This window comes from Ricinus communis, chromosome 1, assembly GCF_019578655.1.
Source record: "Ricinus communis isolate WT05 ecotype wild-type chromosome 1, ASM1957865v1, whole genome shotgun sequence".
NCBI classification, from domain to species: Eukaryota; Viridiplantae; Streptophyta; class Magnoliopsida; order Malpighiales; family Euphorbiaceae; genus Ricinus; species Ricinus communis.
The window spans coordinates 10,288,724-10,306,279 of NC_063256.1; the positions used below are offsets into that span (position 1 = coordinate 10,288,724).

General features: G+C 28.8%; 2 protein-coding genes across 3 annotated transcripts; one reads left to right on the forward strand and one right to left on the reverse strand.

Moving 5' to 3' along the window:
- Positions 1-7,324: 7,324 nt before the first annotated feature.
- On the reverse strand, positions 7,325-9,434 carry LOC8263482 (E3 ubiquitin-protein ligase PUB22). The gene has a single exon (XM_002523260.3). It carries the CDS (start codon positions 8,817-8,819, stop codon positions 7,596-7,598), a length of 1,224 nt encoding a protein of 407 aa, XP_002523306.1. The 5' UTR covers positions 8,820-9,434; the 3' UTR covers positions 7,325-7,595.
- Positions 9,435-13,455: 4,021 nt separating this feature from the next.
- On the forward strand, positions 13,456-17,062 carry LOC8263483 (ORM1-like protein 2). Of its 2 annotated transcripts, none has more exons than XM_002523261.4 (3): positions 13,456-13,854; positions 15,303-15,451; positions 16,628-17,062. In XM_002523261.4, the coding sequence occupies exons 1-3, from the start codon at positions 13,669-13,671 to the stop codon at positions 16,764-16,766; spliced, it is 474 nt and encodes a 157-aa protein (XP_002523307.1). In that variant the 5' UTR covers positions 13,456-13,668; the 3' UTR covers positions 16,767-17,062. The 2 variants fall into 2 exon arrangements, with proteins under 2 accessions (XP_002523307.1, XP_015577387.1); XM_015721901.3 differs by lacking the exon at positions 13,456-13,854 and adding an exon at positions 13,909-14,307.
- The last annotated feature ends 494 nt before the right edge of the window (positions 17,063-17,556 follow it).

Consider the following 17,556-nt stretch of genomic DNA (forward strand, 5'->3'; position numbering starts at 1 on the left):
ATTTATTTTTAATTATTATTACATTTTAATTTTTACATACACATAGATTAGAATTATTTCTTTATTTATTTTTATTCGATAAATAAATTATTCAACATGTCATAATTTATGGTTCCAATCTGAAATTTTCATGTTTTATTTTAATTTTACATATATAAATATATATTTTATTAAAAAAATTATTATTATTATTACTATTATCATCATCAATCATCATCATCATCATCATCATTATTATTATTATTATTATTATTATTATTATTATATATGGCAGCTACCCATTGTAATATTTTTGAAAAAGAATAAATAATCTTACTTCTAAATAAGTCATAAATTATTAATATATTTATTATTAGTATTTAAGTTCACATCTAATATTTTTTTATAAACATTTATAATTAACACTTCTACAAACATATGGCATATGAGAGCCACATCTAATATGATTTCATAACATGAAGAGAAAAACGGCAGGTTATATATATATATTATTATATATTAGAACTCGATTCTATACAATAATATTTTAGATAATTATTTACATACTCAGGTGCCTGTTACCATGAGGTTTACGTTGTTGATGTTGAGGTTAGCGAATGAATACTGAAACAATTACATATGCCATGAGATTTACGTTTTATGATGTTGGAAAATTAATGCACTTAAACACCACAAAATCAAGGCCCCAACTTTGAGGGTATTTCTTTTCCGGTGATGCCGGAAGCTGAAGCCACATATGCAAGTTTCCATCTTGCAAAATTGGTCTATTTACACCATGTTTAATGGTGGTAGGTAGTTTAAAGAGCATAATTTTTATAATTAAAAATATTTTAAAAAATATTTATATATAAAAATACAATATTTTATTCTATATCCTACTTTTATTTTCATAATTATTATGTTCAGTAAAGCGTAATGAAATATAATGTAATCAATTAAATAATAAAAATAAAAAAAGTAATGGAATGCAATGTATTCATCATTCTATTATCATGTCTGGTTATGACAAAAAAATAAATATAATATAATGTAACCGTAATTTTTATTTTAATATTTAATCCAGTCATTAGTCGTCAGAACTTTATCGTTGATCACTGGAATCCAGTCATCGGTTGCCGAAATTTAGTCGTCGATCGTCAGAATCTGGTCACCAGATGGTGGTGGTTAGAAGTGTTTAAATTATATTGATAAAAAATAAAAAAAGTTAAAAGAATATAAATATATTCTAAATAATTATACATAATTTTTATATTGTGTTAAGCATTACATCAAATTAAGGATAATTGATTATATTGTGTAATTTATCATTACATTACATCAAAAAGATTTTAATAACCAAACAAAATAATGACATGTAATGTAACAGTGATTTCATTGCATTTTCCATTACATCATTACTAAACATAGTAAATCAAAAAATAAAAATTACAAATATCAAATGTATAGAAATTTGTAGTGCATTTATTCATAAAGTGGAAAATGAAGTTTGGCTCTTCATATATAAAAAGCTAAATTAATTTTCTACTTTATATTTAAAGAATATAGAGTGCATTGAAGTATCATTTTATGATATGACTATTTAAAATAAAGAATTCGATATATATATATATATATATATATATATATATATATATAAAGAGTGCATAGAATATGATGTTAATAGCACTTATGCAACTTCTAGATTAAAGTACAATTGTTTTATCTAAACATATTATTTGATATTAGATCATTAATTTAAAAAAAAATAATACATATTTAGAAATATTATTCTCATTGTGCTCAATATAAGCTTGAGCACAATATTATTTAATTATAAATTTATCATAATATATTCATTTTCTATTGTTTTGGTGGATATAGACTAATTAAAGAATTTTTCATAAATTTATCATATATTCTTCTGTTTCCTTTGTATTAAGCGCACATTTGTACCCTTCCATTTTCTGGAATAATCTTCTTCACTATTGCTTGTGAAGTACCATTCAAGACATTCTGAAATCCATTTTATTCTCAGCAACCGAACTGAAACCAATTATTTGAACAAAAGAAAAAAAATTAAATGCAAAGGATGATTTCAACTTCTATGGCCAGATGTCAAAACATATATACCATCTAAAGGATCAGCAAGTTTTAGAAGATTGCAGTTGGATCGAGAAGTGAAGCTCGGTGGCAGCAGATGGGACAGAAAAGCTTGCGTCTGAGAATGCACAAAGAGGTCCCAATGACAATTGTCGCAAGTCTATGGTGAGCCAAGTTAAACAATTCATTCACACGATAATCAGAAACAGAAACTAAGAAGAAGGCGAGGATGAAGATCAAGGCACGATTGTCAAAGCGTGAAAGATGTAGAAGAATAGGAACTTCATATGTATAGGAAAAAAAAACCCATGAAGGAGAAAAAAAAAATGAAAGAGAACATACTCACTAAATTGACAGGAAAACAGAGATGCCAGTAATATACATAGCTCTCCAGACTGACTTGCAACCCAAGGAACGCCAGGACCAAGTGATCCAATATAAGGGAAGTGCTATTGCTCTGGTAATGGATTTACTTAACCACATTATATTGCATTTCCTTCGACACGTTCGGACAAAGGAAATTGATTGCCTTCTAGCTACGTAAAAGGGTTGTAAAAGAAACTTGGACACCTTCGTAAATGAGTAGAAGAATAAGAAGCAACCAGATATAAAAGACGGATATATATACATTAATTTCTAAAACGTTATAGTTAACTTTTCATATATAAATTTTTATTTTAATATAACATATAAGATTAAAGTGTAACCATAAAATATTAAAGTGTAATTTTATAGTTTTTTTTATTAGTTTATTTGTTTATAAGCTACATTTCTAATTAAATATTTAACTCTAATTTTAAAAATATATATTTTAATATTATATCAACTAATAAATAGTTTCATAATTAAATAATTATGCTAATTTTATTCTCAAAATAACATATTAATTATATTATAATATTATATCAACTAATAAATAGTTTTCTAATCAGATAATACTATTAATTCTATTCTAAGAAATAACATATTCATTATATTTTAATATTTATTAACTAATAAATTAATTTTTTAATTTTAAAAATAACATCTTAAATTATATTTTTAATATTATATTTAATAATAAATTAACTTTTTAATTATATAGTAGATTTTTAATTCTAAAAATATTGATATATTAATTTATATGATATTAAAATTAATTAATTAATTTTTATATATTATTGCATTAATAAAAATTTAAATTCTTTAAGAAATTAAGTACACCTAAAAATAGTTATTTTCCTATTATTTTTTAAAATTTTATAATATTAAAAATTAAATTTTTTATTAAATTATATCTATCAACTTAATTTTATAATTAAAATAATATAATGGACGGTGCAATGCACGAGTAAATAACTAATTAATTTAAATCTATAATTAATTTAAAGTGTCTCAAGCTAAATCTTTACAAGTGGTAAAATATTATTTAAGAAAATAATTGATTTACAGATATAAAGACATTCTTATAAAATACAATACAAGAAATTGAAATTTTTACAACAATGGGGAACTAACTTATAAATTAGAAGGAATAAAGTGCAATTTGTTCACTAACCTCACGGGCTAAATTTAGTTATTTTTTAAATTTATAAATTTTTTAATTTAAACTTTTATATATTTACTTTAAATTAATCTTAATTTTATAATTTTAGTACAATTAATGTGATAAAGCAACAAGTAGTTATTGCTACCATTATTCTCGTTGAAACAGCTCTCACCTCCATCGCTCTCGATACCACTACTACTATAACTGTCTCCTTCAATGTCATTATTAAGAAAAGAACAGTAAGAACACTGTAGGAATATTTATTTTTTTATTGTGTTTTGTTTAAATATCTTTATATATGTTTTAGTTTAAATAATTTAGTATAACAATTAATAGTTTTTAATTTAAATAATTTAGTATAAAAATTAATATTTTTTTTTATTTTTCGTTTTATCTACTTACTTTTTAGAAAGTGCGTAACTCATTCTCTTATTTTTATAAAAAGAATATAACTAATTTAAGCTAAATATATAAATATTTGGGTTTAAAATGTCCAAAAATTTTAAAAATATTTAAACTGGACATAAACAATGAAATTAGTGAGTAAATTGGACTTTATTTCTAACTACCATTGATCTCCTAGGATTGCAATTATATATAGCACTTCAGCCCACCTGCCATTCTTCTTCCTGATGCTACATGTTCATATATAGTAGAAAAGGATACAAATTAATTAGTCTAAAGCACCAGAAGAAGTGCTATGCTACAGTGATACATGGAACATAGCAAACTAGTTAATTAAGATTATTATTATTATTAACAATAATCAAATAACATTCTAACGTAAGAAACTAAAACGGGTTATCTACCATTTAGATTCATGAAGCATTTGCATATAACTGTTGTTGCATTTAAATTTCTAGTTTTTAAGGCAACCGTTATAGTAATTTTAAATAAGTACTCTCCCTATTCTAAATATAAGTATCCTTATAAGAAGTATTTATTTTTCTTTTTGACTCTATTAATACTTTATTCATAATAAATAAAAATAGAATTGAAAAAAAAAATTAATACTTTATTGATTTCTTAAAACGACACTTAATTTGTAATATATTTTTTTTTTCTTAAGCGACACTCATTTGCATAATCTTAGGTCCATCGCCAATCGGAATACTACAATGACCTAATTAGATTATTAATTAGATTATGTTTAAGTTTAATGCGCTTGCCCTAAAGCTGGTTCAAAAATGTTAAACGACTTCTTCCTTAGTGCTACAAATGGTTTTGGGCATATTATTTCTTCTTTTCACTATCCCTGTCATTATGTGATGTCTCGGCCATTTGAGTTATGTTCACATCAACGTACCAATAGAAGTCGCACATCATTGTACCCAAATCTAGGTCGTGATTTAATATTTGTCAACTTTGTGATTGATTTCTCCTCTATAATCAGTCTCCAATATTCTAATTTAGTTGTTAAGTTCATGATAATATATATTGGTGGATGAATTTACAGGAAAAAGAATGCAATATGAAAATTGATCACTTGATACATTTGGTTAAACTATTTCATTTAGGGACATTTTATTCATTATATTAAACCGTTTTACTTAGAAATATCTTATTCATTTTTTTTAGAAATGTTTTATTTAATTCTGTAACTAAATCGACCCACTTAAAGGCATTTTATTTAATTAGCACCAATCTAATAGTCTATCAGTATTTATTTATTTATTTTTTTGTTAAAAGTGAGCAAGTTAAGTATAGTTCTCATGTTATATATTTTGATCGAGAATTTGATGGATTTGTAATTTCTCAGGAATTCCTAAGAGCCACAATAGGATAACCACATTCGGTTTGGCATGATTGCACCAACAGATTAAAATAAATAAAAAATTATGGTGAATTATTTTATAATTTAACATATTTTTATTTTAAAATTTATGATTTATTTTTTATCACTTTATATTATGTGAATATTATCATTAGTAAATAACGGCTAAATCGCACTTCACTATTAGCAAGTTACTGACATGATAGTTAAAAAGATAGTAGGTATTGCATGTGAAGTTAAAAAAATTTAACTGTGTTATATAATTTGACTGCTATTTGCTAACGATTATATTCATAAAATATTTACAGATTCAAAAGTAAAAATGTATTAAATCATAAAATAATTTAATAAATTTTTTTGTAAAATAAATAAGTCCTTATGGACATATGACTTTACCATTAACACATGTAGTTGCGAAAATTAAATGGGATCTGAATTGAGTGGAAATTGATTTTGACACGTACGGAGTCAAAGCGGGCACCTTGTTTTTTTAGTTGATTTCGTATTAATTCCTACAACTTGTATGTGTGAATAAAATTCCTCAGCTCTAACTATAAGTAAACGGCTTGCATGTTTCTCTGCAGCGACTAAGAAGCAAGTGTACAAGCAACTTGTCTCCATGGTATGTTTTAATCAATATTAGTTTGTACCAAGTAATGTATAATATTTTCATTAAACTATTTAATAAATTAAATAAAAAATATTATATATCATATCAGATAAATATAAATTAAAATAGACTATATACTATATCATTTTTTAACTAACGAATTAAACGGGATACTTTTTTGAATAAGTTTAACTCACCATTCTGATATTGGAATTATCTGTAAAACTGTAGCATTTAATTCAAATTTTATTGAGGTATAAAATTAAAGAAATTGTATTTCCCAATTAATCTCTGTCATCGTTATAAGCTGAATATTACAATTATATTCACATCTTTAGAATTGGAGAGTCTATTTTACTTTTAAAATATATTTCTAAGTTTAAAGTTTAACATTGTCACTAAAGTTTATTTAGTTATTCTAAAGTTAAATAAAGATTGTCACTAATAGGATGCGGTACCTAGACATTGTCTGCTTTCCAATTTAACCAAATATGCATGCCAAGAATCTTCTTAATTAATATATTATCTGAAAATCGATGAAAATATTGAGGTTCAGCTTATGATCTTGTATTTTATATTTTAATCTATTTTTTAAAAAAAATTTATATAATGAATATGAAAATGACATATATTATAAATATTTTATATTTTAATATTAGATAATTGACACGTATTTATTATATAAAACTTTAAATATATATTAATCATAGAACATATCGGTGTATGGGATTTAAATGCCTTCCTTTACCACCGCTAGATTTCTCATTCCTTCTTCTCCTTAATCTTCCTTAAAAAGAGATAATTCACTGAAAAATCAAAACAACTACGGGTTGTGTTATTTTTTATTTCAATAAGGACATTCAGAGTAGTTCTCACACAGACATATTTGCACCTGCTATAATCGTCACATGTGGTCTGACTAAGAGCGAGTAATTAAATATATATACATATTATGGTAAGTAGGTAGGTCAAAGCAAGTTCTTTAACTGCTATTATCGTCGTGTTAATGGCAGTTTCTCGTTTGAAAGAGGGTAGTTGATATATAGGTGGTCATATAAGTTTTATCAATTGCATATGTCTGCATCTGCATCTTTGATATAAATTTCAATTACTAATATCATCCTATTAGCCTGATATACCCAAAAAAATTACACATAATCCGTCCGTATGTCAGCTTCTGAATTCTTCAAAATGACTTCTTCTTTTTCCTGTAATTACCAGATGGAATTTTCAGCATTCTTCCTTTCTTTTTCTAAAATTTTTTGCTTCTACCTCTTCCAAGTGAAAATCTTAATACAGGGAGTAAGTAGTTTGCGGTGGATTCACATATAAATGGATATAATTTTCATTTTACATACCCTTCAATGAAATTGAAATTCTAAACAAGAAAAGTAAAGCAGCTTACAAGATGTTTCAGTTTTGAGATTTACAATTCTATGGCACATAGCTTTCACAAAATCACCCTGAAACGGGAAGACGGACCTTTCTAGTTGAAGGTAACGAAAAATTCAGAAACAAAAGCAAGAAACTAATAAACAAACCTTAAATTAAGAAAAAGGAAAAAAAAGAAAAAAAAAAAGAAAAAAAAGAAGAAGAAGTGATAATCAGTCTCTGATTGAAGAGGGGAAGCAAGGAGACTTGCCCCATATTTTCTTATGAAACCCTAAAAGTTCCCAAGCTTTACCCTGAGTCTTTGAATCGCATCCAGTTTGTACCAGCATGAAAACCTTAGCCACGCCACCCACCTCCATAAATTCCTCTGCAATTTCATTGCTCTTACAGAACCTGAAAATCCATAACAACAAACTTATTGCTTTATAATTTCCAACATGGGAAACCCTCAAAATCTTTGATAACACAGCTGCTACGCCCATTGGATGGGCGAGAAAAGCCGCCCGCCCTTCAGCTTTCCTGCAAAGATTTTCAAGTGCAAACAACATCATTTCACAAGCCGGCTTTTCATTCTTCTCAGCAAGCAATTCAACTAGTACCGGAACCAGTCCTCCTTTAATAGCTTTCTCTTTGTTTTTCCCAAACTGCAAAACTTCCGTTAAAATGGTTAAGACTGCCATGCTTCCTTGCTTCGAGTTTTGATCCTTCAATATCTCCGCAATACTCTCAAAGAAATCTGCTTTAAGTCCTTCCTTGTAAATCCCATCCACCACTTTAAATATGGATTTCAATATAACAGCAGCTTGAGTTCTAGGTTGGTCGTATTGGTACTTTGTCATTATTGTACAAAGCGAATCAATTAAAAGACCATTTCCATTTTGTGAGACTATCTTTAATGTCTCATCAGATGGCTTTAAAAGACACAGCACAGACACTGCTTCATCGATAAGTATCGAAGAATGATCATGACCAGTGATGCTGGACTCAGATTTAACAATAAGGGATGCTACAGATGAATATAAAACATCATCGCCCGTGAAGAAAGTCCGGTCGCAGATTAGTGTCTTGATCTTTCTTAGAGACTTTACGTGCAAATGGGGTTGCTTGATCTCTTCAAGAACCACTCTAAGAGGAATGAAAGCGTCGTGCTTTGCCTGTCGTTGCTGCTCTATAGACTTTCTATAAGATGAGTCGTGCACCTGCCATGATTGTATCAGGCGAAGAAGATTAGAGTTTGGGATAAGAGAGAAGTCAGAGAGGGGCTGTTTAGTAATGGGACAAGTGATGTGATTGTAAGAGAATAGCCATTTCTGGATGCTCTCGCGATCGAAGGTCATGCCAGTACAGATGGTAACTGGATCTTTCATCATTTGAAGAGAGATAGGGCAGATAAAGAAGGATGGTACGTCTAGAGATTCAAGTTGAAGATTATCCATACTATATGATAGATTTTCTTTCTGTGTTATTGGGAAAATGGAGATCAAGAATAGGGATTATATCATATCCAAAGACCAAGAGCAAAAGGCAGTGAAGAAGAAGCAAAGTTTGTGTTGGATAGGACAATTAATGGGTTGTTTTGGGAGTTGACATTTGAATGGTCAAAAAGAGCACATAGCGGCGGATAGAGATTGGAATTCAAGAAAGAAGAAAAAGAATTAAAAAAATTAAAATAGAAATAGAAGAAAGAAAGGAGTAGGAGATGCAAAGCACTCTTGCAATTAAATCCAATGGAGCTCTATCCTTTTGACTTTACAAAACTTTTTGACTATGTCTGTTTTGCCCCAAACAACAAGAAACCACAAGTTTTCAACTTCTCACAAGCAACACTTGCCTATGTCTGATTTTGAATTCTTTCTTCTTCTTCTTCTTCTTTTTTTCCTTAGTTTGGTTAGGAATCCTCATTATTAGTGAGTTCAAGTTTGAAGTTTTTTTTTTTATACTAATATTAAGATCTTAAGCTTGGCATAATCTCTTATTTAGTGAAAGTGAAAGCTGTGTTCAAATTAATTTTTTTAGAAAAATATTGATTTTATAAACTCCTCATCTTAGGATGTGTTTAAATCTCAGCTTCATAGTATTGTTGATTGTTGAACTCAATTATATTTATCTTATTTCTGAATCAAAATCATTTAGAGCCTTTTGAAACATTCTAAAATCTAATATTTAAAAAACTAAACAAGCTGGTGTTTTTGTCATTCAAGTCAAGTAATTTTTTAGTATATGTTAAAAGCTTTCAGATACGCAATAACAGCTTCCATATGTATATTGAAGCATATAATATTTTCATTCTAAATATCCAATTGAATATTTAAATATTTTTATACTTTTGTTGATGCAGGGCATACACATCTTTTCCACGATGAAATTATATTTGATATGATCAATTCTATTATATTAATAACACGAAAACAAATCTAAACATATGTAGATAAGATTGTAAGTATTTTTTATTTTATTTTAATTAAGTTTTTTTGAGTTTGAATTTTAAATATACAATTGTATTAAATCTTTTGAAATAATATTTTAACACTCGTAAGAGTTCTTCCTGTTACGCTCTAAATTAATCCTATATATATAATGTATAAAAATAAATAAATAAAAAATCTTTATTCCTTAGAATAGCATCCATCTCGTAAGGACAGACTGAGGGAGGATAGCTTATTTAAGACTAAAGCCAAAAATACAAACGGTGGCGTGGCATTCATGATGGTTTGCCAGCTTGATTGCTCCTAACTTGGACATGGCTTCCGCAAAATAACTGGTCATGTCTTGATTTTCCTAAGGCTCCATCTATCCGCATCCCATAATTGTTTCTGCAAACTGCTACTATACCTGCACAAAGAGAGAACTTGAAGGACGCATCTATTTTAAATTGTAAGGAACCAAGATCTGGCATTTTCCAATTCCAATCGTAGGAGAACTGGTTAGAAAAACTGGAATCCTATGGCTATGAACATATATATGGTTGAGTAATATATATATATAAGCTGAAATAAAGAGAATTATTTAACCATAATTCATCATGTAAGATTATTAAAAAATATATCATTTTTCATTTTTATATAAATACCATTTTATAAAAAGTAATTCTTCTCTTTTAATATTCCATGAAAGTTAAAAGGCTCTATTAATAGATTGAATAGGATTTAGAATTAACCCATCAAAGATGAAGCAATTTTCTCTTCTTCTATATCCGCAAGCCAGCACAAGAAACTCCAATTTGCTCATGAAAACTTGTTGATCATTATAACAGTTCATACTAGCGAAATACATCTCAAATACATTCAATCAATTTAAACTTTTCAGTAAATAACTATCTGAATTTGTGTCCAAGAGTCAAATACATCTCTAATTTAATTTCTTTTAAAAGTCAAATAATATTAAAATTTTAGATTTTAATTGAATTGTGAAATTTAGAACTAATATTTATTTCATTAATAACCATTCATATTTTAAATTTTGCTAAAATATGCTCATATACAATGCATCACTATATATTATATTAATAAATTAATGAAATAGATATTTTTTAAAGTTTTTATAATTCAATCAAAACTTAAAAATTTAATATTATTTTATTTTAAGAAAACTTAAATTGGATGTATTTGATTTTTAAATACAAATTCAAGGAATTATCTACTGAAAAATTTAAATTGGATGTATTTCACTATTAGAATATAAATTCAAAGAGCTATTTATTAAAAAAAAAATTAAATTAAATATATTTAAGCGTTGGATATAAGTTGAGAAGACAATCCAAAAAAAGAGCAGACGTTGTAGTATTTCCTGATTTCCACTGCATGTTAGACATAAAGGTGAAGGACTCATGTTCCCTCGGTATAATCTGAATTGAGTTACATGTGAGTTCATTACAGCTCTCCAAAGAAAGAATTTAATATTTGGGGGAAGGTTGGCATGGCAACTAGATTTAATTAATTTGTGAAGGACCATCAAGTTTTGCAAATTGATGATGAGGAGATATGCAAATTTTATATAATAGACTATCTTTCTTGTAAGCTCTCCTTATTCTACCTATCATCTCTCCTGCCTATGGGGCCGATTGGAACTTTTCCAATAGCTGCAACTTTTTTAATATAAAATGTTGAAATTTATAAAATTTATATATAAATTTTAAATTAGGTGAAAGTCAATTTAAAATTTTACATAATCAAATTTGTATGAAATTAATTATAATTAAACTAGATTTTAATAAAATAAATAAAATTTCTAAATAAATTCCATACTAAAATTCTTATCAAGTGACCAAGAAGGCTACTCAAGGAAAATGAATATCTTTCATGATTGTGGGCCACAAATCACCTGGATTAGCAACTAATTTCCAATATTGTTTGGCTAATAGAATCATATTAAATTTTTTTCCATATCTTTAAAACCCACACCCTATTAAACTTTAATCATAATAAAAACCTAGATAGTCATGATTTGCAACAAAGGTGAGTAACTTCATCATGAAATTCATTCTCCTTAATAGCTTTTCAAAAAGAAATATAACTGTTCCAGCATGTCATAATATGTCTTTGTGCATACTTTGCCATCGGTTTAGAATTTTTACTATGACTAAATCTTTAGAGTAAGAAATATCTCATTTGCCACCATAATTAATCTTTAGTATATCATCCCTGAACACAGAAATAGTCTAAACAGCATTAACTAGATTTTGGGGCCATGTCTTAAGTTTAAAAATAATCAATTCATTGTGGGAGAAATTTGCCGATAATATAGCAAAATTATTGGTAAATTATTATTTTCTTAAATAACAATTTAAGGACAAAAATTCCATTAATAACTTCTCCGTAAATTAACAATAAAAGTATTCCTTAGTAACTATCAATTATTGCTAAGAAATAAGAATTTAGCAACGATAATTTTGTTGGTGATTTATTAGAAATTAATAACAAAATATTCATTAGTAATGTTGGTTATCCAATTTCACTTTATTGTAAGTAAAGTGACGGTTAAAACATTAGTACATTAGTGATAAATTCTTTTCATTGCTAAATTTTATAATGAAACTATTTAGTAGTGATTTGTTGCCAAATTAATTTTAATATAATTGATCCATTAGTAATTTATAGTATAATAAAAAATAGCAGGTTTACTAATCTCTTCCATTAAAATTTTAATTTTTTTTATAAATATAGAATTTGTTTTAATTGATTTTATTGTTTGTATGTGGCATTATATTTTAAATAATAAAAAACTTGGGAATTAGAATTCTGAAACTATGAGCAAAAGTTACCTTTTAACAATGAGAATGCAAAAACGGAAGGAAAAATATTTTTTTTTTAAAAAAAAAGAGAAAAAGAAGTATAATAAAAAAAACAAAGAGGAAAATGAAAAGAAAAAAGCAAAAGGAATATTAGTGTGAATTCTAAAAAAATTTATTTTTAATTCAATTCCGTGATACTGTTATATGATGAAATTGATTCTGATTTTTCTAACATAAAACAAACCTAATAATACATAGAATATATACAAAATCAATCAAAAGGAACACACCCATGGCTAAAGCCACCGAAAGGCAATCCTTCTTCTATCTACCAAAAATAGTATGTATTAAAATATGTTAGGAGAGTCCTTGAAAGTTTTTAGTTATTATTAGTCATTTTCAGAGTCTCAATTTCATAAATTTCTTTTTTAAATTATTAAAATACATCATTGATTTTTGTATTTTTCTAATTTTAGAATTATAATTCTTATGCAATATATTTAATATGAATATTTCAAAAAAGTGACAACAATTATTGAAATTAATTAAAAAAATTATTTTCTAATTCTGGGAATTCAATATGGAGAATCAATGTGGGATAGAATTGAGGTATTTTATTTCTACTAATTATCCATTGGTCTATTTGTCCCCATTGGCGTTCACGTGCCCAATTCGGGTGTATGTAGCTTTTTCAATAATAATCGCACAGCATCTCAAACCGGCGTCGTATCTGTTTTTAATAAAGATAAAAATCGTTGGAAGAGGATAACAAATATCAGCGATTATTATTATTATTATTAATGAATGAATTAAGATTTATATGGCATCATTATCACCATTGTCACTCAGCAATAAAGGCTAAAACACAAAACAGCAACTGATTTGGAGTCAGAAATCACCACATCCATTTTAAGAAAGAGGAATAGAAAAATAAAAAATTCCCTTCGTTCAGCGATTTATTTCTTCGCCTTTTTCGTCTTCGCCTTCATCAAAGTCTCGTTGAAGGGAGATAATATTTAATTAACATACAAATTATTATTTTTTTAAATACAGCTATGGCAAATCTGTATGTAAAGGCGGTGCCACCGGCGGATCTGAACAGGAACACGGAGTGGTTCATGTATCCAGGTGTATGGACCACATACATACTAATCTTGTTCTTTTCATGGCTTCTCGTTCTCTCAGTTTTTGGTTGCTCTCCTGGCATGGCCTGGACCATCGTTAATCTCGCCCATTTTTGTGTACGCTTTTTTCTCTTTTATTTTATTTTTACATGCATTAGAAATTAATTTTTATCCGTTTCTATGTTGTTATTTGTTCTACTCTGGATCATTTTTAGGGTTGTTAGTTTAATTTGTTATTGAATGAATATGGAAATCCTGTTGATTTTTCGATTGAGGATGCTTATTTGTTGTTTCATAGCTAAATTGGATTCTTATGCTGTGTGTGGGTTATTATGGTGCTGGATAGCTGGAATTGGATTTTTCTAGTTTTGTGTTTTAGGGTTTACAAGTGGTTTTATTAGTTGCCAATGGCATTGATCTTGATTATCATGTTGGGCGAGTTGTTTGATTATGCATCTATTACTTATGCCAAGCTTTTGCATCAGCCTTTTTTTCTTTCAATTAATTCAGATTATTTCATGCCTTTACTTTCCTGGAGATCTGAAATTGTCACATTCATTAACAAGCATGGTTGGTGAAATGCATGTCCTTTAATTTAAAAGCAATACATGCTTGATCTAATGCTTGGGCTGTCCCCCAGTCACCTTTACTATATTTCTAATTTCTACTGTTTGATTTTCTTGGTTGGGTGGGGTTCATGAGCTTATGTTCGTCCTTCCTTAAATTTCACTGTTGTGCTCAAAGCTCACTAATATGGCCGCATAAAGTCATATGTAGGATTCAATGCCAGACTTACTGTTCACTGTTAATTGACTTTTTGGGCTAGGCTTATTACCTGCTACTCAATGCGTGCTAGGAGGTGATTCAAATGTATTAGCAGTTTTGAGTTTTGTTATTAGACCATCTTGTTTATAGGGCTTTGTCATTGAGATCCGATATTTAAAATATTGGTGCATCATAAGGAGGAAAAAACATCACTATTTTGATAGAACCTTCACTCCATAGTTTTTCTAATTTGTCTCTGTTTGTAGTACTGCGTTCCATGTCACTCAGTACTCTGTTACATATAGGTTCCATAGCAGGAAATTAGATTTTGGAAACTGAACTAGGTTTATGCTGCGAGATGGGAGAACTTGACTTATTTCTGCACTTGGACATGCTTTTCCATATACTCTGCTGTTAAGTCCTTATGTTCTGTGTGTACTCACTACGGATCAACTTATGAAAAGGGAGGTATTTACTTGCTGCAGATCTGTGTTAGAAGTAACATGTATTCATGATGGTAAAGGTCTGTACTTTATATTTATGTAACATTAGTAGTAATTCATCTCTAATTGCCCGATCTTTAAAGCAGAGTCAACGCTGTTTTTTGTGGCATTAGATTTTCTCCTTTATTTTCTTTGGATTGAAAATATGTTGGCCTCAACCTTCTGCAAAAGCTGCTTATCAGTATGATCAATTTCTTTTATGTTCGTTTTTCTGCTTTGCATGTCTGTCTTATAGTTCTATCTTAAGTTGTTTCATGGTTACAGGAACCGTGTTGATTAGAATGTTTCACCTTGTAGATAACTTATCACTTCTTTCACTGGAAGAAAGGAACGCCATTTGCAGAAGATCAGGGGATCTATAATAGGCTAACTTGGTGGGAACAGATGGACAGTGGAAAGCAGCTCACACGCAACAGAAAGTTCTTAACTGTTGTTCCTGTGGTCTTGTAAGTTTTCTAGTTTCTAGTTCTTCTCCTTCATGAACTGTGTACACCAGCATGATATTCATGGTTATTTATAGTTATGCATGTTGAGCAACGTTACCCTGTTTTGCTTTACCTTTTTCTCCCTTTTTCATTGTTGCTAATTGACCATGTACATGTCAAATGGCTGATTGTATCAATACATGAGTCATTGTTAAGCAAGGTTTGAATTAATTAGGAAATTCATGTTTTAATTGCATTATTTATGATGATGATTAAGTGAGAGGCCTCAAATCACAAGCCTGCTATTGGGCAGGTGTGGGTTATTTAATTGCTAATTGTTATTTTTATTAGTTTTCGGTTGATTATGTATCTTCACTTTGTTCTTTTACTATGCATGAGTTGCTATGCACTGGAAAATCCTTTTCCTTAACTGCATATACCTGAGAGACTTCTTTTTCATGTTAAGGTTTGAACATTATATGACTTATTCGTTAAATATGTCCAGTAAAATCTCTGTTGAATGGTAATCACTTGTGAAGAGAAAAAACTTTATTGTGAGAGTTTATGCAATATTTTGATTCTCACCAAGGTAGATGTTCATCTTGTTGCTTGAATTGCTTTGGAGGAGGATACTATGTCTTACATGGGTTGGCTTTAAAAGTAGACTCCTGGTAAGATACATTATGACTCTTGAGGATCACTAGGAATATTCAAATTCTTGTGAACCAGACTAGAACAGACTAGTCAATCAACATTAATCATGCCATTTAGCTTCATGTCCTGCTAATCTGTACATTGTTAGCATCACTCCCTCTTGCATTGGCTTGTTCAAAGTTTGTATTCGAGTTACCATCTGCATAAGGGGTTGGCTTTGTTGGTAGACTTTTGGTTAATTGGAAGTGAGAATTTGCTGCCTGGGTCCTCCTTTGAGGATTAAAATAGGTTTAGATTCTTACTGTAGGTTTCTGGTATGTTTTCTTTCAATGTTGCAGATTTACTTTGTTCATGTATTATCTTTCTGGCGTTGAAGTTCTGATTTGGTGCTTAGTGCTTGTTTCTACTTAACGTATTCTTGATTGTATATGGTTTCTCATGGCTTGTCTTTTCCTAGACTTGTAAAGTTTCAACTCTCTGCATTCATCTTTTAAGCTATATCTGAAGTTTACACTCATGTATCAATTTTTTTTCCTCCGTCAGGTACTTGATTGCCTCGCACACAACTGACTATCAACATCCAATGCTCTTTTTCAACACGCTTGCAGTAGCAGTGCTTGTTATTGCCAAGTTTCCAAATATGCACAAGGTTCGGATCTTTGGAATCAATGCAGACACGTGAGTTGGGCTTGTGCTAAAATCGTTTGTCATTTAAAAGCCATTGTCCAGTGATCCATCCGCCCCTCTGCTCTGCTGAAAGGTTATCTCTGTATAGAAGTCAGAACTGGAAGGATATTTGCACATGTAATGTTTTTTGCTGCCTACTTTTACAAGTTCTCTCTCTAGATAACAGAAAGAATAAATGTATCTGAGTTAATCTTTTTGTACAGTATATGTATCTTTGGTTATTACATTGTTGTGGTTGGGTTGTTACATATTTTATCAGTTATATCATTGTCACACCTACTTTTATTTTTATTTTTATTTTTATAATTTTTAGGTACAATAGATCTCAATTAAGGGCATCCATAACTGCCCTGGTTTTGATTTTTTTTTTTTTTTTAATTAACATACAGTTGACTCTTTTTCTTCATGTCACCTTTTTCTCTATTTATTTTTTTCTTATGGAGCGTCTGGCCGCCCTATGGGAAAGAGACACCGGTAGTGTGCGATGACTTTGTTTCTCCAGGTTGAAATGCCTCCACTCACTCCACCACCCTCCTCCTGCGTGAAGAGATATTAAATAATTGTAGGTAAAACATAAGAAGTCAAAAGTAAGTAAACAAAAATATAGATTTTAAAATGGATTCCTAACTGCAATGATGTCTTGAGAAACTGTGCTAATAGTTATGCATTCCTATATAGTTTACTGATGTGATGATCCTATCTATAGTTTATAGATGTGATCATTCGAAATCTTTGTTAGAAGGTCTCAGTGGATCCATCTTAACATTAAATTATATTTGTTGGAA

Coding starts and splice junctions, on each gene's coding strand:
- LOC8263483 (XM_002523261.4), top strand. CDS start 13,669: ATGGCAAATCTGTATGTAAAGGCGGTGCCACCGGCGGATCTGAACAGG. Junction 13,855..15,302: donor TTAATCTCGCCCATTTTTGT/GTACGCTTTTTT, acceptor TTCACCTTGTAG/ATAACTTATCACTTCTTTCA. Junction 15,452..16,627: donor ACTGTTGTTCCTGTGGTCTT/GTAAGTTTTCTA, acceptor TTCCTCCGTCAG/GTACTTGATTGCCTCGCACA.
- LOC8263482 (XM_002523260.3), bottom strand. CDS start 8,819: ATGGATAATCTTCAACTTGAATCTCTAGACGTACCATCCTTCTTTATC.